This window comes from Pyrus communis, chromosome 13 (assembly GCF_041283825.1).
Source record: "Pyrus communis isolate YQ-2024b chromosome 13, ASM4128382v1, whole genome shotgun sequence".
NCBI classification, from domain to species: domain Eukaryota; kingdom Viridiplantae; phylum Streptophyta; class Magnoliopsida; order Rosales; family Rosaceae; genus Pyrus; species Pyrus communis.
Genome location: NC_142577.1, coordinates 20,018,217 through 20,041,184, shown reverse-complemented (window position 1 = coordinate 20,041,184; position 22,968 = coordinate 20,018,217). Strand labels below are relative to the sequence as shown.

The following is a 22,968-nucleotide window of genomic DNA, read 5'->3' as shown; positions in this document are numbered from 1 at the left end:
GGCCGAAAATCCCAAAACACTTGGCACCAACTTTTAGTTCCATTATTCATGCTTTAATGAAATACATCTACAACATTTGAGATGCTAAATTTTCAAGCAAAATTTATATTCAAAGCAAGAACAAAGCTCGTAACATTTACAACACTTAAATCACAAAATATGAAAAATCACAAAACCCAAAAGGATCCACCATAAACTAGGCCTAGGCTCTTGATACCACTTGAAGGAAAAATTTTGTCCTAGCTAAGAACATGCATGAACATTTGAATACATAGGCATACTAATAACACTTTAAAGTAGGCATGCATTCAAAAACAATTCATAAAACCCATGACTTTCAAAGCCTATTATATGGTGAACCATAAGACTCTTTAACAATATTAAAGAGAATAAGAATTTAGAGATTCTTTACCCTTGAAGCTCATCCTTGATTACACAAGGGATTCACCCAAGTGGAGGGCCTTCAAGTCACCTCCTTGCTCCTTGGATCTTCCTTGTGATTTCCTCCCTTTTAGTGCTCCTTTTCTTCTTTGAGGATTTGAGGATTTGTTCTCCAAAAACACCAAAGGTTTGGTGTCTCCAAGTCTCCACACCAAAGATGTAGTGTGAAGATGAAATGGATGACTTAGGGAAGAAGAAGATTGCTAGATGTTCCTCCCCTAAGTGGCCGGCCTCTATGTAGAAAATGAGAGAATAAGTTTCACCCAAATTCCATTAGAAAACCCTAATTTGAAACAAAGCTATAATGTTGATTTTATACTTCATTTCATGTGAGTGGCAAACTTGTAATTAATACAAGTTTGCTACCCCTCACCCTTATGGCCGAAAATATGTTGTTATTGGGCTTAATTGCCCATTTTGTTTTAGTTGTCATACAACTTAAACATAATGGGCCTTGTGGACCAAAACGTTTTTGTGCCCCGAAGCCCAAAACTAACTTAAACGCCCAATACGAACGTTTCGTATAATTAATTAACTATTTAATTAATCTTGACCATTCTTCAATTAAACCATTTAATTGCTTATCCATTTCATATAATTTCTTCACTTATATCCTTACTCGGTGTACGATCCATTAGGTTCCAATTAGCGAGGTAGTGGGCGATGTTACTCTTAACGATCGATTGTGAATTGAAACCACATTTCAATTCTCCCTTAAAATTAGTGTTTGCTAATCTTTAGGGCTTCCACAAACCATGGGTGACGCCTAGCAGCATGTCATGGTTACCCAAGCTAAGTAGAAGTGGTTGGAGAACCTATCCAGTTACAACTACAATGCAATACGGTCCTTCTCTAATACAATACTCTTAATCACATTGTTTAAGTGATAGTTTGTTTCATGTCTACTATCCAATGTGATATTTCTCTATATGATTCAATTGAATAAGATTTGGAACAACCTTCCTTAGTCATATTCATATGCTTTGGCCAAAGACTCTCGAATCATATCTTAGAGTATTCTCCTTCCACCATGGAAGGTTAGAGATCCCTTGTTGTGCATTCATATGCCTACATGACTAGATAGCTTGACCCCAACAATGCCGTGGACACTCCAATGGAATGCCGTTGACATAATCAAAGATCAAGGACCTAACCATTAGACATCAATGATGCCTCAGGTCAAAGGACTACTTTGCATATTGCAACTATTGAGTTCTCACATGACATGTATGTTCGAACTCTCGTTTGATCGTTGTTCAGTGTACTCGATTACTCTTTCGAGCACCTATGTGTTTGCCTTAGTGTCCAACACCAAATGACTTGAGACTAGTTCATACTCACGCTTGAGTCGACATAACACATACTAACCTTAGCGGATTGTCAATGCCCATTTGGCAATCCTATGGCTAGGAACGTTTTAGGAATGAACATAAGAGAAAGGTCTCGTTAATTTAACTAACTTAAATCACTTTGTCTCTTAGATCAAATACATTCCTTGGATTCCCTTATTGCTTAAACACAAGATACTATAAATAGTGATTAACAATAAGCTTTGCCCTCTATTAAACATATAAAAGTTTAACACAATAAGTATTCCAAAAAGCTATTACATCAAATGAGTGGCTTTGTGGGCATACTTCCAACACCCCAGACATCTGAGTGTATATACTCCAAAATACCCTCAGTTTGATGTATTGCAGTGCCAAATTTTACCCTTGTTTGTTTGCCAACAATGCAGTGTTCATAAAAGTCTATTTTTCCACTTTTGGCTCCCTTTAAAATCCCTTGTTTAATCAACCCTTGCAGTGCTTTGTTTCCCACATGCCCCAACCTCATATGCCATAGAGAAGATGTATCCTCTTGATCACCTTCTGCCACCATAGCCACCTGTTTTTCCATGGTTTTGCCCTCCAACAAGTAAAGCAAACCTCTTCTTGGAGCCTTCATTATCACTAACGCCCCTCTAGCTACCTTAAGTATATTATTCTCAGAATAAAATTTGCAACCTTGGGATTCAAGGGTGCCTAAGGAAATTAAATTCTTCTTGAGGTCTGGAACATATCTTACTCCTTGTAACTCTCGAACTACACCATCATGATGCTTAATCATAACACTGCCAATCCCTTGCGTTGAACATGGATTATCGTCACCCATATACACAGTTCCAGTGATACTTTTGAAAGATGAGAACCAATGACGTTGGGAAGTCATATGATGAGTGCATTCAGTGTCAAGCACCCATTGATTTACATAGTCTATGCTTTCTGCTGTTGTTAGGGCACAAACAAAATCCTCATCATCAGTTTCAACAATGTTTGCCTCTGAATCCTCATATTTCCTTTCCTTGTTTTTAGCCTTGATTTTAGGACAATGCTTCTTCCAATGTCCCTTCTCATGGCAAAAAGCGCACTCATCTTTATCCAAGAATTTTCTGTTGCTTGAGTTACCTCTTGTGCGAGACTTGCTTTTCTTCCTATTTGCAGACTTTCTTTCTTTTGATCTTCCTCTCACCATTAGTGCTTCAGAGTTGTTCCTCTCTTGTCTATCAAGATTTCGAACTTCATGATTCATCACAGCACTTGAGATCTCATCAAATTTAGTAGTTTCTCTACCATAAATCCATGTCGTAACAAATGATTCATAGGATTCAGGCAAAGAATTCATCAAGCAACGCTTTGTCTTCATTCTTGATCGTCTCTTCTAAATTCAACAATTCAGCAATCATTTTGTTAAACTCTTCGAGATGATCAATCATCTTCGTTCCTTCCTTATATTGGAAACGATAAAGCTTACTCTTAAGATAAAGTCTATTTTCTACACTCTTTTTCAAATATTTGGACTCCAGTGTATCCCATAGTCCTTTGGCCAATGAAATATTCATCACACCATACTTTTGTGCCTTGCCAAGACATAATCGAATTGTGGAACATGCATGCGCATTCAGCCGCTGCCATTCCTCCTTTTTCATCGACATAGGCATATCTTCAAGTACTACAAGTAGTCCTTGTTGTATCAACACATCCTTAACTTCGCACTGCCACATAGCGAAGTTATTAGTCCCGACAAACTCCTCGATCTCGAACCTAGCACTTTGCACCGATGTTTTGGTAACCTCAGTGCCCCCATCATCTTTACTCTTGCTAGAGTCTTCAGGTTTTGTCATTGTTTTGGCTTAATCATTGAACCAAGCTCTTGATACCACTTGTTGTAACACAAGCAAGATGACTAAACCAAAACAATCACACAAAGATATGAACAATGGAAACTCACTTTATTAATTAATAAAGGATTACAAAAGAACTCACATTAATCTTCACAGTAGTTCTCTTGCCTCTCAAGTCTCTCAAATTCACACACCCTAACGTTAAGGTTTACACATATTTATACTAGACAACCTAGCCACAAACCTAATCCTAAACTAAGTTAGAATCCAAACACCACCTGGAAACTTGCGTCCAAGTTTCCTATACTCATTACAACTAGGATTCCTACTTTAGTTAGGAATACAATTCCAATTTTATACCAAATCCAACAAGAAGTTGGGCCGGTGTCCTTCTCGTTCACTTGTACCAGTTGGACAAGTCAAGACACTTGAGTTTTGAGTCAGCAATTTTTGTTTGTTTGTTTGTTAGATAAGGAAGTCAAACGGGTTCGAATTTACGCAATGGTGCAAAGACAACACTCCTTTATGCAATTCACGCAGTAATGCAAAAAACAATACTTCTTTCTACTATTGCACAGAGTAAACGTAGCTTGATGAGGGATGATGACAACCTCCGAAGACTTCATAACCGAATAATTTTCGCGATGAACTAGCGTCAAAGAATAATTTTCACGATGAAATGCTCGAGGGGAACTCGAGGACAACTTAATCGGCCTCGAGTGGCTATATCTCTAATCACAGAAGACGAATTCTAAAAAGTTTGTCTTCCAAATTTCCCATCAAATAATTGCTTGAACTTGGAGCACTTTTGAGACCGATTCTACGGTACCTACAGGCACTCGGTGCCTGTAGCTGCTGAAGAAAAATCACATTTAACACAATCCAATGTTGTTGCTGGAATAGGCAGGAAAAATTCATCCATGAAACAAGAAACTAAAACAAAGAGGTTTTATTGGCCCTTCAGCAACATTCAGATTCAGATTAACAATCTTTGTGTTCTCTTCATACACGGCAGAAATCACGTTAAGGTTTAAGCGTAAGAAAGCAGCTAGATCTGTTGTGACAACGATCCAAAAGACCTCATCATGCAGACGTTTCAGGAACAAGCTTGATGGAAACGCTGTTGACACAGTGGCGTTCATCTGTCGGCACCTTGTGCCCTTCCCCTTTAAAAACATGCCCCAAGTGACCGCCGCAAGCTGCACATGTGATCTCAGTTCTCCTCCCATCTGGGTCAGGCTGAAGTACGTACATAGTTGTTTCAGTTACATCCAATGTCAGCAAAATGCATTAGCTAAAAACAAAAACAAACAACATTTGTATTATCAGCAACAGGAACACACCGATCGGTTTATGGCACCAGGCAGACCCTCGTAGAATGCAGGCCAACCGCATCCGGAATCAAACTTGGTAGTTGACTTATAAAGCGGTGTTCCACAACCAGCACATTTGTAAACCCCTTCTTCAAAAACCTTGTCATATTCCCCAGTGAATTTTGCCCTGCATAACTCCAACCGTAAGCAAGTCTAACTTAATCAATTCACACATTGTACAGATACTAATATCTCCCCAACATTGTAATCAAGGCGAAGGGATTAGATAACATGTATTAAATTGGTAACTGGAGTAATTTCCTCCGAAATCTAATTCTATACATATTATATACACAAGAAGTAGGGTAAATTTGGAGATTTGGCAAAATTTTGTATCTTTCAGAAGTTTGACAACTCGATGATTCTCGATTTTAGTTCAATTACTGCTGGAAGGGCCTCGAGTGGGAATTTTTCTAAATCTTAATGGAAGACAAAAAGGTCTTCAACGTGTTAACAAAAACGAACATAAAAACTAAAAACTGAAAACGAAATGGTTATCAAATAGCCTTAGTTTTGCAAGCAGACTTAAAAACAGTTGAATACCATTAGTAAGCAAGTAAACCCTAAAGCACTTCATGGGTGTTCTTCTGCCAATTCATCACAGATGCTATATTTTTTGTGGCTAACAAATTTTTAGACTTAGAATATGTTATACAATCTTGCAAATGACAACATGTTTTATGAGTTATATTATAAAAAATACAAAAAAATTATCAGAGAAACAGAAGATTTTAAAAAAAAATATTGAATATACCATCCAAGAACAACAAAATCCATAAATTTCTTCAATCGACCAGACTAATCAAAAAATCCAGAGAAAAGACAGAACCCATCAAATTCCAAATATCACATGAGAATTGAGACATATCTAAATTGATCATAGTATAAAATATGATGACCAAAATTAGAAATAGGAACAGGCAGATAAAGAAAAGAGAAAGGAATTACTCAGTTCCTTTCTCGCGCAGAATCCTGAACTGTTCCGGGGAGAGAACAGCCCGCCATTCTTCCTCAGTTTTCTGAACTGAACCTGGCGGTGCAGGTGTAGGCGCAGCCATGTCTTCACTCTCCTCGCTGTTTTTTTTGGTCGATACGTTTTCTTGGAAAACTTTCGAATAGACTTATGTGGAAATTGTAATATTGAACATGGACGCAAAATCAACCATATCCTCTGTTAGAGCATCTCCCGAAGATTCCTAATTAGTCGAGGATTTTCGTTGACAGTAGACTAAATATCATAATAAAGATTATTTTTTCTCATTTTTAAAATTAAGAAAAATTAATGAGAAAAATTTTAAAAACTTTGAATTTTAACGAAAATGACAAAATAAAAGATAAAGTGAATAGTATCAGGATTGATTTTTTAGTGTAAAAATATGGTTTTCGTTAAAATGAACAGTACCGGAAGCTTTTCTTTAAAGTTCTCTTTAAATTATGGTGTATACTCACCGTATAACTAATCATTTATCATGTGTTCTTTCACATAACTCTAAATAACTTTCATATTAAATATTACTTCTTTAATTTTGAAAAAAAATTAACAAAAGTTAAGTAAACGAATACGTTACAAATGTTTAGGTGCATGGTGAGAAAAAAATTTAATTATTAAATTTTATAACTGAGTGAATTGGTTAATTATTAAAAGATGATGTTAGTCACACTTTTCTTATTTCTCATTTATTTTTTTTATTTTTAATCGTTTGATCAAATAAATTAAAAAAAGTTACGGCATAAAAAAATGTGTGACTAGTATCTCTCATTATCATTTCTCGAAAAAATAATCACCGCTCATTATTAAATTCAAAACATTTAATAATCAATTTAAATTAATTTAAATTTGCTATCAATTTTGAAAGCGAACATTTGATTTGAACTCTTTGTCATCGGTTATGTGATGCGGCCCCTGTAACTAAAGGCCCAATAGTTCGAAATGGGCTGAGTAGGGCTTGAATCTGGCCCATTACCCACATCGTCACTTGGCGTTTCATGCTTTCAAGTTTCGAAGCTCAAAAGTTGCTGGTTTTCTCCGCGATTTCAAAAGTTTGAAACAAATAGATGAGAGCAAACCATCAGCAAGAGAAGACACACTCTGATCACACAAATGTACCCGGGATTTGGCAAGGCGTCAGGACCAACAGGACCGCCGGGATCGCAGCCACTTTTCGGAAACCTTGGCGGCGGTCGGCCGCCTTCGCCTTCTCCGCCGACCACCCCTCCTTTTTCCGGCGCTGCTCCGCTGCGTTCTCCGTCCAGGTTCGCTCTCTCAATTTTTCTTCATTGTTCATCACGTGGGTTTCTTTGGGATATTCGAAACTAATCCAAAGTATCAATCTTTTTTTTTATTTTTTTATTTTGTATATCGCTCTCTAAGAATTTCTGATATTATATTTCTCTTTTTTTGGTTTAAGCATATGACAGAAATTTGGATAAATGGGCAGACTTTAGTGCCCAATTTTGTATGAGTAGAAGAGTGTTTTTGAAGAAAAAGAATGTATTCGCGTGATCGAGTTCAAATTCTTGGGTGCTTGTTGAATCAAATTCTATAAAAATAGCTCACGTCAGCTTTCTAAATCTGTATATCTTCTTTGAGTTTAAGGATTATGTGCAAGTCTGGATTGATTCAAAAGAGCAGTGTAAAAATATATGATTGAATATCAATTGAGCAATTGGGTTCGGTTATGTTAGGGGGCCTGAATCTCTAGGTCGTTTGGCCTTTGAAAGAGCTCCTTCTGCTGCGAGTCATCCCTGCAGGAGTCCCAATGCGATCACAAAGTTATTGTTGTATGTTTAATTTATCTGCATATGTCATAGCAAAATATGGTGCTGTGATATATTATTGATGTATGAATGTGCTGAGTCACATATATTGGTGTTTATTTGAACTTAGGGGGCCTGAAGCTCCAGGGCAGCTGTATTCTCTTCCTTTAGGCTTTGAAAGAGTTCGTCCTGCTGCGAGTCAACCTTTCCCATCTGCGGGAGTCTATAGGTAAGGACAACCCTTGTTACAGTAAACAGCTAAATTTGTTATTATGTTTTTCACTTGGTATTATATGATTTTTGCCGTATTTATCTGTCTCAATGCTGTCACATTCTTATGGTGTATGTGTAATTTATGACACGTCATAGAAAAAAATAGTGTTGTGATATATTATTGATGCATGAATGTACCTGAGTTATGCATAAACACCTGTTATTAAATAGCCATTGAGCATTTGGGTTCCGTTATGTATTAAAAACTTATTGATTTTATTTCACCATAGGCGGCCTGAATCTTCAGGGCAGCTGCATTCACCTCCTTTGGCTTTTGAAAGAGCTCGTCCTGCTGCAAGCCCTTCTCACCCATCTGCAGGAGTTCATAGGTACGACAATGCCTGTAATTGTACATTCATTATTTTGTGTTTAAGATGATTTTAGAATACTAATTACAATTAGCATCGCTTCTACCCCTTGGTGAGTTACTTTTGCATGTGGTCTTGGAGAACTGAGTGCTTGAGGCTTGTCTGTGTAAAGATAAACACCAACCTATAAGCTTACTGTAGCTTTAAACTAAGGAGCTGGATATACATTTTGCACGTGATTCTGATACATGTACAGACCCTTATGTTTGGCAATAGCATCGTGATTCTGTGCTTTACATTTTCATGTATGCATTTATTCGCATGTGAGTCATTTCTGTTTAATGTAACTCCTGTGTTTTATTTTGATTGGTTAGTGGTGCTGTTAAATCAGAAATGTCATCACTCATATTCTTTTGCTTCCAGGTCCACAGAGTCTCATCCTACTTGGGATCATGGGCAGAGATCCTCCTTTAAGAATTATGATACCCAAGCTCATCAAAGGCCATCTGCTGTCACATCATTTGTTGTTTCTCGTAATTCTGGAACTAGTGTTACTGCCAAGGTGTCCAGATTCCAAGACACTGAAGGGATCAGGTCGCCTCCCTTTCTGTCTAAAGATGTCAATTTTAGAAATTCCACTCAAGGTGCCCCCAGAAGGTTAAGTCCTTTCTTTCTTGTTAGTTTTTTCATTTTGTTGTCTGTGTTTGATCTTGATGAATTTGCACTTATTTACATTAGAAACTGCATTATGCCAACCTAGTGACTCTAGCTGTCAGAAGTGTGCTTACTTTTCTGCAAATGAAACTGTATTATATGACTGCAAACCTTTAATTTGGCCAGTGTATCAACTTTAGTGATATGATCTATGCTCGTTATGTTGATCCATAACGAGGTTAATATGTTTTCTTTACCTTTTTCAACTTGGGGTTGAATAGTTTCTTATAGCCACTCAGTCTCAGATTTTTTTGTAAATATGTGCAGTCACTTAGTTGCTCCGAGAATACGATCACCTCCCTTGGTCTCTTATGAGGATTTGCATCCTTCCGTTGGAGTTGAAGAGTAAGTTCTTAGTTCAACTCTTTGTGCGTGCGTGTTTGAGTGTGAAATGATGGGTGACATTAAACTGTTAATGTTCTCATGAAATCCATCTGTTGTATGCTTACCATAACGCTGCCATGTATGGTACTTGGGAAACTATGTTTTGGGCAAGCACATAATAGTTCAGCTACATTATCTCCAAAAATACTGGTCTCTTTATGTTTGCATGTCTGCTCATTGCTATGGGATCATCATAGAGAAGAAAAGTATTTTCCCCGTGAACACTTTTTTTTTTCTTATATAGGTACGTGCTTCATCTTTTATTAAAGATGATATGGATGGTTTCCTTTTGTGTTTTAAATATGGCTTTAATCTGTAAGATAACTTTATTCAATCCCACAATTTTTTGATCGGGCTGTTGGTTCGCATATAGGCATGCATTTCCCTCTTCTGAAATGGATAGTCGTCAGAAGTTACTTGATCATCCTGAATTGCGGTTTCCTTAAGAACCTTCTCTAGTATCACCTTTTGATGGGTCCATATACTGGTAGAAATTTTCCTCTGAAACATGACAATGGTCAGGTCTCGAAAAGAACAAGGTTCCCACTTTTACTATATACCAAGACTAAGGAAGTTGGCCAAGAAAATTCACATTTTCCTTGAGATGACTATAAAACTTATATAAACATATATTGGTAGAGACCTAAAATTTTTTTGAGATTCATAACACAACTGGGATCTACTTTCTGTAGTCTGGGCAACCAAAATAGATTATGATATATGTGCAATGCATAGCAGCATAAGGAGAGAAATATAAGAGTTCTTATTATTTTCTTCTTCTACAAATGGGACAGTTTCATTGCAAAGTTTATCAAGCGGTGTTTTACTGTAAAGTGAAAGTGGGTCTTTAGGTTTGGAAAAAGAGAAATTCAATGGAATTTGTGCACTTGTAAAACCTGTTATTTTTAGTGGCATTTTTATTGCATATGCCCTTTTGTATCCCCAAAAATGAGGTGGGAAATATTCTGAGTGAATCTCATATGACCCTTCCAGGCCTTCTGTATCTTCTGTTGGGTTCAATACTAGATCAAATACCAATTTTAGTACTCCTGATTCTCGGGTACATCAAAAGTCTTTGCAATCTGCAAGCAATACTATTTCTGAAGCTGCTGCAGGAAATGCGACCAACATCCCTGTGGCCAAAAGGACGAGGTCACCTCCTTTACTTCCGGAGGATCAAGTGTTTCATGGAAACTCTCATGCCACTCAAGAGGGTACTGAACGGTAAAATTTAAGGTGTGTTGGTTATTTTCTACATGCTTACTCAAGCTTGAGGTTTACTAAATTATTTTTCCTGATGTCATTTGCAGAGAAATGCAAGCCAAAACTAAGCGGTTAGCCCGGTTCAAGGTTGAATTAAGTAAAACTCCACAAAACAATCCTGATAATGTAGAACCAGGGGTTTCTGCAAATAGACATGAGCAATCTAATGTTGAGAGGAACAAATTAGCTCAATATAAATCTACCGAACTGGCTATGGGTGGTAGTGATGGCAATGCATTACCTGAGGATGAAGGCGTGGAGTCATCTGGTATCATTATTGGGTTGTGCCCGGATATGTGTCCAGGTATGCCTCCCAACCATGATGCACAATTATCTATGGTTCTTTATGTCTCTAGCATGACCACTTGATAAAATGTGGAGGAAAGTAGGACAAATGGCCAATAATGTCATCCATAAATGAGGAAATATCAATGAAACATTAACACTCCAGATTTTTAGTAATTTATATCCGTTGCCTTTCTTCTTTTGTGCTAGAAGAGTATGAGACTCGGTCCTTTAATCTCACTAAATTTTCCTTGATATTTTAGAGTCAGAAAGGGCAGAACGAGAAAGGAAAGGGGATCTTGATCAATATGAGCGCTTGGATGGGGATAGAAATCAAACCAGCATGTCCCTTGCTGTTAAAAAGGTATTCTTTGTGCTATTCCTTCCCACCCCCACTCTTCTAGAAATTACTTCTGTAATAAGATAAAGTGTGATGGATGTTTAATGTCATTTGTATGCAGTATAACAGAACTGCTGAGCGAGATGCAAACCTGATAAGACCAATGCCAATCCTGCAGAAGACAATTGATTATTTGCTCAATTTGCTTGATCAGCCTTACAATGATAGGTTTCTTAGAATTTACAACTTCCTGTGGGATCGGATGCGAGCAATTCGAATGGACTTGAGAATGCAGCACATTTTTAACCAAGAGGCTATTACTATGCTGGAGCAAATGGTGAATCCTCTTTACTTTTCTTCCTGTTTACTGATATGCTAGTGCTTTAACATAACTACATAATTATCAACATTTAGTATGAAGAAAAATGTGTGGATTTTTTTTTATTTTTTATTTTTTATGAAAGGAGTGAGGATAATGGGATAGCAAAATTCTCTTATTCTTATGGCTCTTCCTCATAGTTTCTGAGATCCTTTTGCATCGTCTGGTTTCAAGCTGTATAAAAAACACTGGTTAAATTATTCATATGTACACATGTTATGTTTTTCTTTCTTTGTATAGGCACGTAACTCAGAAACTCCTATTTGCCTTTCTATGTATTTCACATACATATTATCTCAGCATTTTTTTTTTCTTCAAGGAGATGCATCTGGTTGGTGATAAATACAAAGCTCTGTTTGACTGATTGTTACGCATTGAGTTTCAGATAAGACTTCACATAATTGTCATGCATGAATTATGTGAATACTCAAGAGGAGAAGGCTTTGCTGAGGGATTTGATGCACACCTCAATATCGAACAGATGAATAAAACATCTGTTGAATTGTTCCAATTGTATGATGATCACAGAAAGAAAGGAATAAACATTCCTACAGAAAAAGAGTTTCGAGGTTATTATGCCCTTCTCAAGCTGGACAAGCATCCTGGGTACATGGTAAGGTCTCCTGCAGTAGTCACTCTGTTGTACCTGTTCATTTTGTTGTCTAAAATTAAGGGATTCGTGCTAGGTTGAACCTGCAGAGCTCTCGCTTGATCTTGCAAAGATGACTCCAGAAATAAGACAAACTTCAGAGGTGCTATTTGCACGTGATGTTGCTAGGTAATCACTTCCTTCACATGTGTTTTCTAATTTTGGGGTGTAAACTGGAATATTGATATCGATTGATTTCCTCTTGCAGAGCTTGCAGAACTGGTAATTTTATTGCTTTTTTTCGACTTGCAAGGAAAGCAAGTTACCTCCAATCATGCCTAATGCATGCTCACTTCTCAAAGGTATGGTTAAATTTTGCTTATTTTGAGGTACTGCTTCACAATTACGTTTAGGATATTTGACCTCACACAAAGATTAACAAGCTGCTCTATCTACCAGCAAGGCATTCAGTTGCTAAAACATCAAGTACTGTAAAATGCAGTATGTGCTTGTGGTTCTAGAAACTTGCTGAGCTGGATAGACAGAATCATATTAAAGATTTTGTTTCTTCCCTTCCAGCTGTATCAATCACATATTTATGTTCAGCCATGACATTCAAGGGAAATGTTTTGAACATACTTTTGAACTCTGTGTCATCAAAAGCTATGCTTAAAAGATTTTTAAGTCTCAGCCATTGTTCTAATATGCTGTTGTAGAGTTTTAGTATTCTACTAAACCTAGCATATTTTTAAGATAAGGTTTACCTAGGGTTTTCTGAGTGTTTTCTTTGAGCATAAGTGTTTAAAGTGTTTGATTGGTAGCTTTCTTACTCAAAGAAGGGAAGAAGTTGTGAAATCAACCGTGTTATACTCGGATGGAAATCTTTTGTGAATAGAAGTTTGGGTTGAACTTGATTAAAGTATGGTTGCAGTGTCTAGGGCCTAGGCTCTAATGATTTTCATACTTTTGACCCAAGGCGGTAAGATTCGGCCATAGGGTCTTGTAACAGAATAATAACACCGCTCATCTTCAGCTGATGTGATTTACTTGTTGCTGCTGAAGTTAGATTTGTATATTGGTACAGATAAGATAACTAACAATCTTTTCTGTTTTGACCAGTTACGAACCCAGGCACTTGCTTCTATACACGCAGGTCTCCAGAATAACCAAGGTCTCCCTATTGCGGATGGTGCCAAGTGGCTGGCAATGGAGGTATGATTCTTTGGTTTGATTACAACTCCATTTTGGTACCCTGTGGTGAAGGAGGAACCATTTTAACTTATCTGATGCTCTGCTTTGATGATTGAAATTAGGAAGATGAAATTGAAAGCCTTTCAGAGTATCATGGGTTTGTAATAAAGTCATTCCAGGAGCCATATATTGTGAAGGAAGGTCCATTTCTCAATGGTGATGAGGATTATCCTACCAAGTGTTCTAAACTTGTCGATATGAAAAAGTCAAGAAGGATAGTAGAGGATGTTTTGGCTTCTAGTCAAGTCATACCCTCGTCTTCTAAAGCAACAAAAAAGACTCAGTTGACTAAGTCAAATAAGCCTGAACCAAAAACTATTTCATATGTTGAAAAGAAAAGTCCTGTGCGTCGTGCTCCAGCCATTGAAGTTACAAAACCTCTCCATGAAGTTGATGAAGAAATGCCTAATTTTGAAGCTTTTTCACCCCCAAAAGATGCCAGACAAAAGCAGCAAATGATTCAAGCACCAATCTTTTCATCTCCGGAAGATTCCAGACAAAAGCAGCAAACGATTCAAACACCAATTTTTGGTATATACAGTGAAGATTCCCCTAAGGTGGCTGCTGTGTCTCCTTCCCCGTGGGGTTTCTCATCATTTACACGTCAGCCGGATAAAGTTGGTACCATTGAGAAGCGAAATTATGATGTTCTTTTTAGTAACTCTCCAGAGAGAAGCATGCATTCTGGCATGGAACGAATGCCACTGCAAATTGAGTCAAAAACATCTGTACAAGAGAGATCTGTCGGTATATATAGTTCTGGTAAGGAATATCCAGATATCCAAATTATGGTCACTGATAACTTGGAAGCCGAGGAACCTTCAGATCTTCATCAGATAGATGAAAACAATGATGTTATGGAGAGTTCTCAACAGGAAGAAATTGCAGAGGCAAAACTTAAGTTGATACTGAGGTATATAGCTTGTCGTACTTCTTTGGCTGTATGTTGAGGCTATTGTTATCCTGTACCTTCATGTTCTCACTTTTCTTCTCATCAGATTATGGAAGCGGCGTGCTCTGAAGCTAAGACAATTGCGAGAGAAAAAGCAGTTGGCAGCAAATGCTGCATTGAATTCTTTATCATTGGGGCCGCCAATTCAACTCAAGACAGATGTAAGCCTTTTCAATTTTATGAAACTAAAATAACTGTCTGCTTTATTGTGCAAGTTTGTTTTTGTTTGTGCTTAAAAGATAGTCATAAAGGCAGTAGATTTTCTTCTTTGTGAGCTTAGGTAGCTGTAGTTGGGTGATTATTGTTGTGGGTTTGAGCATGATTCAATAGTTTCGTCAATGGAAAGATAATTAAATTGTTGGATTTTAGAGATTGTTTCTTTGTTCACTGCTGTCTTACTGGATTTCTTGTCCCATAATGTTCTTTTCTGACTTTTTGAAGCATTTGTTCCTATAGGAGAGTTGTGTTTACATCTGTTGGAACATAGTTCATTTGCTAGGAAAGAAATCCAACTGATTATTTATCTTAGCCTTGGAACTTTTTTTTGTTTCATTTTGTAGCAACCAAGCATTTCTGGCGAGTTTGACATTGATCTCGTCTTGAGGGAGAGATTTAAAAACCATGGTCGGTCATGGTCAAGACTTAATGTTTCAGATGTAATAGCGGATATACTGGGCACAAGAAACCCGGATGCTAGATGCCTCTGTTGGAAAACTGTTGTATGTTCTCAGATGAACAATCTAGAAGGTGATGACCTGGGGCAGAGGAGCCACTTCTTGGGAGCAGCCCCCTGGTTGCTTTCAAAACTCATGCCTTCGGCAAATGATGCGGACAATGATGATGAGGATCTCGTAGTTTCGTCTCCTGGTGTCTCTATATGGAAGAAATGGGTGCGTGGCCAAGCTGGTTCAGATCTGAACTGCTATTTGTCTGTGGTCAAGGATGCAAGTTTTGATAACCTAAGTCAGAGTGTGTCTGGTGCAAGTGCTGTTCTGTTCCTTACATCTGAAAGTATCTCTTGGAATTTGCAAAAAGTCCGTCTTCATAACCTTCTAATGTTGATACCTTACGGCTCCTGCTTGCCCCTTCTGATCTTAAGTGGCTCGTACAAGAACAATGTTGATGACTCCACTATTGTTGATAATTTGGGTCTCCGTGACTTGGATAAGTCACGAATAAGCAGCTTTCTGGTTGTTCCGCTTGTTGAAAGCCAGCAAATGGGACAATTGGATGGTTTTTTCAGTGACAACCAACTTAGGGAGGGGCTTCGATGGCTTGCAAGTGAATCGCCCCTTCAACCTATTCTTCATCATGTAAAAACACTCGAACTCGTTCTTACCCACTTGAATTCTTCATTGGAGCCACTAGACAGAATGAAAGATTATGAAGCAGGTCCAGACAACTGTATCCTTGCCTTCAACGAAGCATTGGATTGGTCACAGAAGGAAATTGCTGCTGCTGTCAAATCAAATCCATCCAGTTGGCCTTGCCCCGAGATTGCTTTGCTGGAGGAGTTCAGTGATGAGTACAGGGTTGTGAAATGGTGCTTGCCAAGCGTAGGATGGAGCTCAGCGGAAAAAGTTGAACCACTAATGTCAGCTCTAGGGGATTGTAGGCTTCCAGCTTTTCCTGACCATATTTCGTGGCTACCCCAATGTTGTAATGCAGGAAAGGAGATTGAGAACCTGAGAGGTGAACTTGAAAATGGCTTGATCGAATACCTGACGAATTCAAGTAAGATGATGGGACGTGCACTTGCTATAAAAGAGGCACATGTAATGCTACAAAGAAGTTGTCGACTGCAGCGCCATGACTCATGCTGCTATATAGTCCCGAATTGGGTTATGATCTTCAGACGAATTTTCAACTGGCGGTTAATGGGTTTAGCCAATGGGGCCTCTTCGTCAGCTTATGTCTTGGAGAGTCCTCATCTTAACGCAGTTTTTGAAAATCTGGGTAAGTTGGGGCTTGAAGATGCCGGACCTTCACCCTGTTACCTTAATCAGCCGTCTCTGGATGAAATCATCGAAGTTGGGCGCGCCCCTCTTTCATCCCATAGAGGTCAGCCCTTGGTAGAACCTGGTGTAGCCGTTCCTGAAACATCTCCTAATGGTGAAATCCACGAGACCCCGAATACGACTGACTGGATGGAGGATGAACGAAGTTTAGCGCACGATGATCAAGCGGAAATAGAAAACGTATCCCACGAAAATGGGAGATTGGAGAATGCTGGCGGAGAAATGGTGGTGACTGGAGAAGTGGGCAAGGGGGCTGAAAAATTAAGCATATTGTTAGAACAGTGTGACATGTTACAGAATGTGATAGACGAGAAGCTGTCCATTTTTTTCTAATTTCTAACGATTTTGTGTACGAATTTTGTATTACGTGTAATATTTGTTGTAACAATGTTGTATTTACCTGACGAGATATACCTAGTTCGGGATGGTTTACTCCGAAGTCCTAACCCCACACTGTTTCTCGACAGAATTTAACCTAAGCCTCGGTTAAGAACTGCGATAATCAACCGGAACCTCGCTACCGCGTGACACTGTCTTAGCCGTTGATGATTGGCTAGCAATGTTTTCACTACGCAACTTGTAGACAAGCATATTATGTACAATCGCTTCTAGCGGTTGGAACCTGATTGATGGTCAATAACCAAGATCTGTGTCTGAAATCCCAATATACAAGATACACCGGAACATACTACAATTTTCAGGCAAAGTAGTTATCGCTAGGATAAGAATTGAGGTTCGCCAAAGAAGGTGAAGGCATGTAGGCCACTCTTGCACCGAAGATATTGCCACTTGATGAGGAAGCAAACAACATGAAAAAAGCCCCACATTCCATGACAATCTCATACCTCGATCACATTATTGAATCCAATCCAACATTATCGCTCAAAAATCAGCATCCAAATAACACCACACGTCTTCTCATCGTTAACAAAGTTAAACAAGATTCGAATTCTGAAACTCTAACCATAGCGTTACAGAAAGCGCAATTTACCGCTCATAAGTAGGTCATGCCTAAATCAGTTAAGAATCCAATTCAGTCTCAAGAGGAAATCATATTATACATATAGCGAAGTGGTAGGAGCATACACAATATGTTATATCTACTAATCATCGTTAAGTTTTAGGAGATGACGAATTACAACCGAAGCTAACAACAAGATTAAGTATGTGAAATGTTCGCCCTAAATTCCATGTAAAGGAACCTACTGTATGTACCTCCTACTTCAATCTCATTTCCTCCCTCTATCTATATTGTTGGATTAGCAGAAGAGAATATGTTCTCAAGGCATATCACATAGGTCAGAAACCGTGTTATTTGTGAGATTAGCGTTCAGGGGAACATCTTCTACATGCAGAACCAACGCTTCTGGTAACGACTGAATGCCCCGCTAACACACATCCTGCAATCAGAAAAAATTGAGTCAGGTATTTGAACAAAGGCATTGATTGACTCTCCAAAGTGATCTCTCCAATAATAAGCTTGTTATGGTCAACTTAATTGGAATTGTATCCGATATAAAAGGTCTGAAGGGAACATCGAGTAAATAAGTACCACTTAAGAAAAATAACAAGGAGACGTGTGGCAGCTGCATTAAGGCCTTTCAGTTCAACCGCTGCAGTCAATGAAGGGAACATAAATGGATAGTTGTAGCATAATAGTCGCATAATAATATATGACAGCTTAACAGACATACCAACTCACAGGGCTCTGACATGTAGGAGATGGAACAACAATAGCTGGGCTTCGATTCATCGAAAGCACAAGCTGACAAGACTGTATTTCTGAGGAATCACTTCTCACAGAACGGTAAACTTCCGACCCAGTGGTTACAGATGACTCAGAAATTTTTCTCACCCTTGTTGCTGGCCTATTATTGGCCCCACTAGCTCCATCTGTAGCACCACCAGCTGACTGTAGCACGCACAATATAAAGTTGGTAAACGAGCCAATCAATAGAGCTTACATCGGAAAACAATGCCCTCTATAGCTAATATGAGATTATGCATGTGTCATGTGCAACGCAATATGAAGCAGCAATACAATAGGAGTGTAATAAGATTTCTCATATTCCTCTATTCCTTCATGTTATAGATAATATCATCAAGCTAGTTGTAAATTTAAATCCTCTTCTGGACATGGGGCATATGTTACCCAGTGTCCGATGTCACCCTGCTAAATCGTATGATCAGAAATTTGCCGCTTAAAATGTGCAACTTTACAATAGAAACCAAACAGAAGCAAAAAGTGTAACCTTATTATGGAAGCCCCTAGGGACCACATATCCTACACCCAAGAATCTTACAGCTTACCACTATAAGGACCGATGGGAGTTCGTACAAAGCATGGGCATTGGAATCAGCCTAAGGAAAAGGTAATAAACTTAAGAGAAGGTTTACACAAATCATACATTGGACAAGCCTTTGATGTGAACAATGATTATTGTTATATCATCTGTCCGGATTTCATGTTCTAACCATAATTTGTATGATTCTCCAGCAATGGCAGCACATGCATCTCGAGGATCTGGATATCTTGCCGCCTGTACGAAGAATTGTGTGTGAATATTTGTGAGCAGGAAGGATAGTAATAGAAATATTTAAAAATTAAAAAGAGAGAACTGTTTGACATTTTATTCTTTTAGGTGTAGCATTGATGCTAAATAATTACATATTTAATGAAAACTCTGTAACTATACAGGATGAAATCCACATATAAATTGGTATATTACACAGGTAGAAGATATATGGACAAGAAAGGGCAGTACCTCAAACGCTAACTTGCTTGCAAACTGTAAAATGTCAAACGACTTACCAGTTCATAAATGCTAAAGAGGAAAGTACACAAGCAACTTCTACTTTTGGAATATTCTTAGATACAAATACGACAACATGACATTAATGATTCTAAATGAGCTACCAATAGTGCAACCATTAGTTTATATTGAGCTCAGTCTCAACAACCATAATAGATATGCCAATGACAAGATGGTTTTATCAACAATGTTCCACAACGATATTTAAAGTTTCTTCCGTACTTATAAAATCAACTCCAAATAACAAACTTATTTTCTGATGGCAATAGAGGTTTCTTCCGTACTTATTGCTTTTATATGTCGAGAGCTAACAAATCCCAACGTATCATACACCAACATGGACACAAGAGCATACAAACAATCATTTGCCTTGGTCATTGTACAACATGCAAGATGATGAACTATCCTTGAGATACCAAAAGCGGCAAAAGATCAATGTATTAGCAATGAGACATTCAAATACAATGCATCAATAACAAAATCAGTTGAGCATCATTTAAAAGGGTAACAAACAATGGAAGAATAGCTTTATCGCAGTCTACAAATGGTCAAAGTGACATACCATATCAACCACAGCTTGGCTTGAGAGGAACTCGAAAACTCCATCACTTGCGACAACAAAGAAGAGATGATTAGGTGTCAGCTTAACCATTGAAACCTCTGGACTGGCAACCACACCAATCGTCTCAGCGGTACTATCACCTACACTCCTTGTAAACGCAGTTCCAGGATACCTTCCATTTGGAATCCACAACCTTGGAGGATCACCACTTTCACTCTCTTCATCACCCCACGTCTGGATATCTGGATCCTTCAGACCCTCCATTTGATCAACACTCATAACTCTGGCCCCACACAGCTTCACTCTCTCATACTCATCTTTCCTAAATGGCGTTTGGTCACAAGACAAGTCCTCTGCAATAATTCTATTACCATCTTTAACTGCAATCACTGCTCTCGAATCACCCACATTCGCGACATAAAGGGTATCCCCAATAACAAGCACAGTAATTGCCGTGGTACCACTCATAGTATCATCAATCTTACTATTATGCAACTCATAATTCGTCGTTAGAAAAGCAGAATTGTAAGATTTCACAGGGTCAGCTGACAATGTGGAATCATTGGCTAATATCTCTATTAACCTGTCCTTAACAAAATTAGCACACTGGGTACCAAGTTCGCCATGCCCATCAAACACACCAAAGAAATGGATATTCGGGTTACCTCGGACTTGCTTACTAACACAGAAACTGTCCTGGTTTTCCTTATCCGGCGAGTCAGGATAGTAGCCGCGCTGTGTTAACAAAGAGTACTCCAAACGATAGCCGTGTGAAGGAACAGGGACGAACTCCAATGACCTCTGTGAGAGTATGTGCTTCCTCTGAGCGCTGTACGGACCAGCATCTCTGAAGTCCCGGAGATCACCATCGGAAGACTGGGGGTAACGGCCACAACACTTGCCATGGACACAACCCATGGCTTCTACAAGGGAAAGAATCGAGATGAACAGAGCCAAGAAATTGAAATCCAGGTCAATTGCACCCAGGTGTTTGTGAAAATGCCTGAAAGAAACTAAGCGTGATCAGCTTCCAAAACGCAATTCTTGGTGCGAATGGTGAAATGGATAATCTTGGAATTCGACATTGTGGAGCTTGAAGTGGTGATTCTGAGCAGAGCTCATGATTCAGAACCAGAATTTAGGCACGATGAGCAAAACCCTAAAAGCAAATGAACTGAGAAACGGATCCCTCTGAGCTGTGACTACAGAGGATCAAGCTTTCCCCAGATGATAATTTCAGGTGGGTTTTGTTTTCCACCCTCAAAGAAATGAAATTTCCGGGAAAATTCTCAGAAGAGAAAAATATCCGCCACCCAGAAACGATGTTCAACACAAAACCACAGAGCAACCCAAAGGAATAAAAAGTTTGAAAGGGGGAGACCTTTTTGTGTTTCTGTGATCACACGCGCAATGGGGGAATTGACACAGAAAACCGAGGAGTTTGTGGGTTTTCAGAAGAAAAAATACAAACTCTACTTTCTTTTGAGGGCACAAGATCAGGGCTCAAGAACTTAAAGATTCAAAAATGCGAAGCCCTAAGAAAGGAAGAGTCCAAAGAATATGGGGTCTGTGTCTGTCTCTGTCTGTGACTCTGAGAAATGGTGGCGAAATGGGGTTTCTTGAGAGAGAGAGGGAGAAAGGGGAATGAGATTCCATGTGTGCATGGGTGGGTTGAGTGTGTGAAAGAAACCCATGTCCCAAGAAACCAACCAACCATGTCGAGTAAAGGTCCTGTTCTTTTTTGTAATTTTAATTTATAAACTAGCATATGGGCACACACAAGATATGTGAGACAATTTTTTTTTTTTTTTTTTGAAATAGAAGGAGAAAGGAAGAGAGTGACAGAGAATGTGAGAGTGGGAAGCTTTTTTTTTTTTTTTTTTTGTTAATTAGAGATATGTTATGATTACATGTAGGTGAGGTTTTGAAAAAAAATAGCAAAATTTAGTTGTGTAAAATTATCTTTCTGCCCTATATTTCTTATTCATGTTTTGTTTTAATTAGAGGGTTAAACTGGTAATTTCATAGGATTTTGGTTGACAATGAGTGTTTTATTAATTAGTAGAGATACATAAAGATTTTTTTAGTCAAAATAGTTCCTAAGATTTGCATAACTCATCATTTTGATCATTGAGATTTGAAATCGATAGAATTAGTCCATGAGTTTTTCCATAATCAATCATTTTGGTTATTCCATGAAAATCTCCATAGAATAAGAATAAAATGACAAAAATACCCTTAATTTTGGTCAAGTCATTTTGGCTTATTGTTTATTAAATTGAGGGTAATTTTGTCATTTGGATCCTTATTTAACATAATTTTTCACCCAAGGACCAAAATGATTGATGGTGGACAATCTCAATGATCATTTCTATTGATTTCAAATCTTAGAGACCAAAGAGATGAGTTATGAAAATCAGGGACCATTTTGGCTAAAAAGCCATATATAAATTTTTAAGCATTGATTCATGGACTTTGGTCTAATTAGAGTTTTGATTTCTAAATTAAAACTTGTTGTTTCAAAAGGAAATATTAGATAAGAATATCTCGAGATCATGAGACTCTAGCTATATCTGTAACTAGCAATAGATGACAAGAAGGAAGAGCTTGCTAAAAAAAGATTGGACCCAAACTGCATGACGAACCCAAACAAGCCAAATTATCACCAACAAAATTCTTTTTACGGCAAATATGTCGAATTTCACAAAACCAACTTTGGTGCATAAGAGTATGACAATTCGATACTAAACTTCCCCAAGAGTGATTATCCACTTTAGCATTTAAAATAAATTGTACTGCAAGTGCATAATCCAATTCTATCACAATCTTCTCAAACTCATTATTCCAAGCAAGTTGCAGTCCAATAAAAATACCCCTAACTTCAGCACATAGAATGTCACCTCGACCAACAATAGCAAAAAAACCAGAGACCCATGCTCCTGACGAGATTCTGAGAACACCACCACCAACAATGAAATTGGCCAACCCCTTGCAACACCCATCAACATTTAAGTTTTATCTAACATCTATGGTGGAAACCATATTTGCCTAAGCCAATCTTTCACGTAAGTAATAATAACTGAGTTGGAATCACTAAGGAGAG

At 38.2% G+C, this 22,968-nt stretch overlaps 3 protein-coding genes across 7 annotated transcripts; 1 reads left to right on the top strand and 2 right to left on the bottom strand.

The window, feature by feature from the left end:
- Positions 1 to 4,538: 4,538 nt before the first annotated feature.
- LOC137735874 (peptide methionine sulfoxide reductase B5) lies at positions 4,539 to 6,133 on the bottom strand. The gene is made up of 3 exons (XM_068475228.2): positions 5,926 to 6,133; positions 4,948 to 5,104; positions 4,539 to 4,843 (listed from the first exon to the last, which is right to left on the bottom strand). The coding sequence occupies exons 1-3, from the start codon at positions 6,033 to 6,035 to the stop codon at positions 4,688 to 4,690; spliced, it is 423 nt and encodes a 140-aa protein (XP_068331329.1). The 5' UTR covers positions 6,036 to 6,133; the 3' UTR covers positions 4,539 to 4,687.
- An 819-nt stretch (positions 6,134 to 6,952) lies between these two features.
- LOC137735872 (SAC3 family protein B-like) lies at positions 6,953 to 16,929 on the top strand. 4 transcript variants are annotated; one of them, XM_068475223.2, is made up of 16 exons: positions 6,953 to 7,230; positions 7,865 to 7,963; positions 8,238 to 8,336; positions 8,739 to 8,972; positions 9,297 to 9,374; positions 10,407 to 10,637; positions 10,724 to 10,980; positions 11,225 to 11,325; positions 11,423 to 11,638; positions 12,066 to 12,293; positions 12,367 to 12,458; positions 12,538 to 12,631; positions 13,389 to 13,481; positions 13,583 to 14,433; positions 14,519 to 14,633; positions 15,033 to 16,929. In XM_068475223.2, exons 1-16 carry the CDS (start codon positions 7,079 to 7,081, stop codon positions 16,821 to 16,823), a joined length of 4,731 nt encoding a protein of 1,576 aa, XP_068331324.1. In that variant the 5' UTR covers positions 6,953 to 7,078; the 3' UTR covers positions 16,824 to 16,929. The 4 variants fall into 4 exon arrangements, with proteins under 4 accessions (XP_068331324.1, XP_068331326.1, XP_068331325.1 ...); XM_068475225.2 differs by lacking the exons at positions 6,953 to 7,230; positions 7,865 to 7,963 and having other exon boundaries at positions 8,246 to 8,336; positions 10,407 to 10,649; XM_068475224.2 differs by lacking the exons at positions 6,953 to 7,230; positions 7,865 to 7,963; positions 8,238 to 8,336 and adding an exon at positions 8,487 to 8,638.
- A 593-nt stretch (positions 16,930 to 17,522) lies between these two features.
- Positions 17,523 to 21,589, bottom strand: LOC137735873 (putative protein phosphatase 2C 35). Of its 2 annotated transcripts, none has more exons than XR_015954743.1 (5): positions 19,866 to 21,589; positions 18,899 to 19,030; positions 18,185 to 18,402; positions 18,043 to 18,103; positions 17,523 to 17,890 (listed from the first exon to the last, which is right to left on the bottom strand). XR_015954743.1 is itself a non-coding variant. In XM_088682478.1 (5 exons), exons 1-4 carry the CDS (start codon positions 20,781 to 20,783, stop codon positions 18,092 to 18,094), a joined length of 1,272 nt encoding a protein of 423 aa, XP_088538604.1. In that variant the 5' UTR covers positions 20,784 to 21,589; the 3' UTR covers positions 17,523 to 17,890; positions 18,043 to 18,091. The 2 variants fall into 2 exon arrangements, 1 of the variants encoding a protein (XP_088538604.1); XM_088682478.1 differs by having other exon boundaries at positions 18,193 to 18,402.
- Between the last annotated feature and the right edge of the window lie 1,379 nt (positions 21,590 to 22,968).

What these genes read in the sequence shown, in the direction of transcription:
- LOC137735873 (XM_088682478.1), bottom strand. Translation starts at nt 20,783, where the DNA reads ATGGGTTGTGTCCATGGCAAGTGTTGTGGCCGTTACCCCCAGTCTTCC. An exon ending in GCCAAGCTGTGGTTGATATG is followed by an intron (nt 19,031 to 19,865) that starts GTATGTCACTTT and finishes TTCTTCGTACAG; the next exon opens with GCGGCAAGATATCCAGATCC. An exon ending in ACATCAAAGGCTTGTCCAAT is followed by an intron (nt 18,403 to 18,898) that starts GTATGATTTGTG and finishes TGCGTGCTACAG; the next exon opens with TCAGCTGGTGGTGCTACAGA.
- LOC137735872 (XM_068475223.2), top strand. Translation starts at nt 7,079, where the DNA reads ATGTACCCGGGATTTGGCAAGGCGTCAGGACCAACAGGACCGCCGGGA. An exon ending in CCATCTGCGGGAGTCTATAG is followed by an intron (nt 7,964 to 8,237) that starts GTAAGGACAACC and finishes ATTTCACCATAG; the next exon opens with GCGGCCTGAATCTTCAGGGC. An exon ending in TGCATGCTCACTTCTCAAAG is followed by an intron (nt 12,632 to 13,388) that starts GTATGGTTAAAT and finishes TGTTTTGACCAG; the next exon opens with TTACGAACCCAGGCACTTGC.
- LOC137735874 (XM_068475228.2), bottom strand. Translation starts at nt 6,035, where the DNA reads ATGGCTGCGCCTACACCTGCACCGCCAGGTTCAGTTCAGAAAACTGAG. An exon ending in CTGCGCGAGAAAGGAACTGA is followed by an intron (nt 5,105 to 5,925) that starts GTAATTCCTTTC and finishes GGAGTTATGCAG; the next exon opens with GGCAAAATTCACTGGGGAAT. An exon ending in CTGGTGCCATAAACCGATCG is followed by an intron (nt 4,844 to 4,947) that starts GTGTGTTCCTGT and finishes TACGTACTTCAG; the next exon opens with CCTGACCCAGATGGGAGGAG.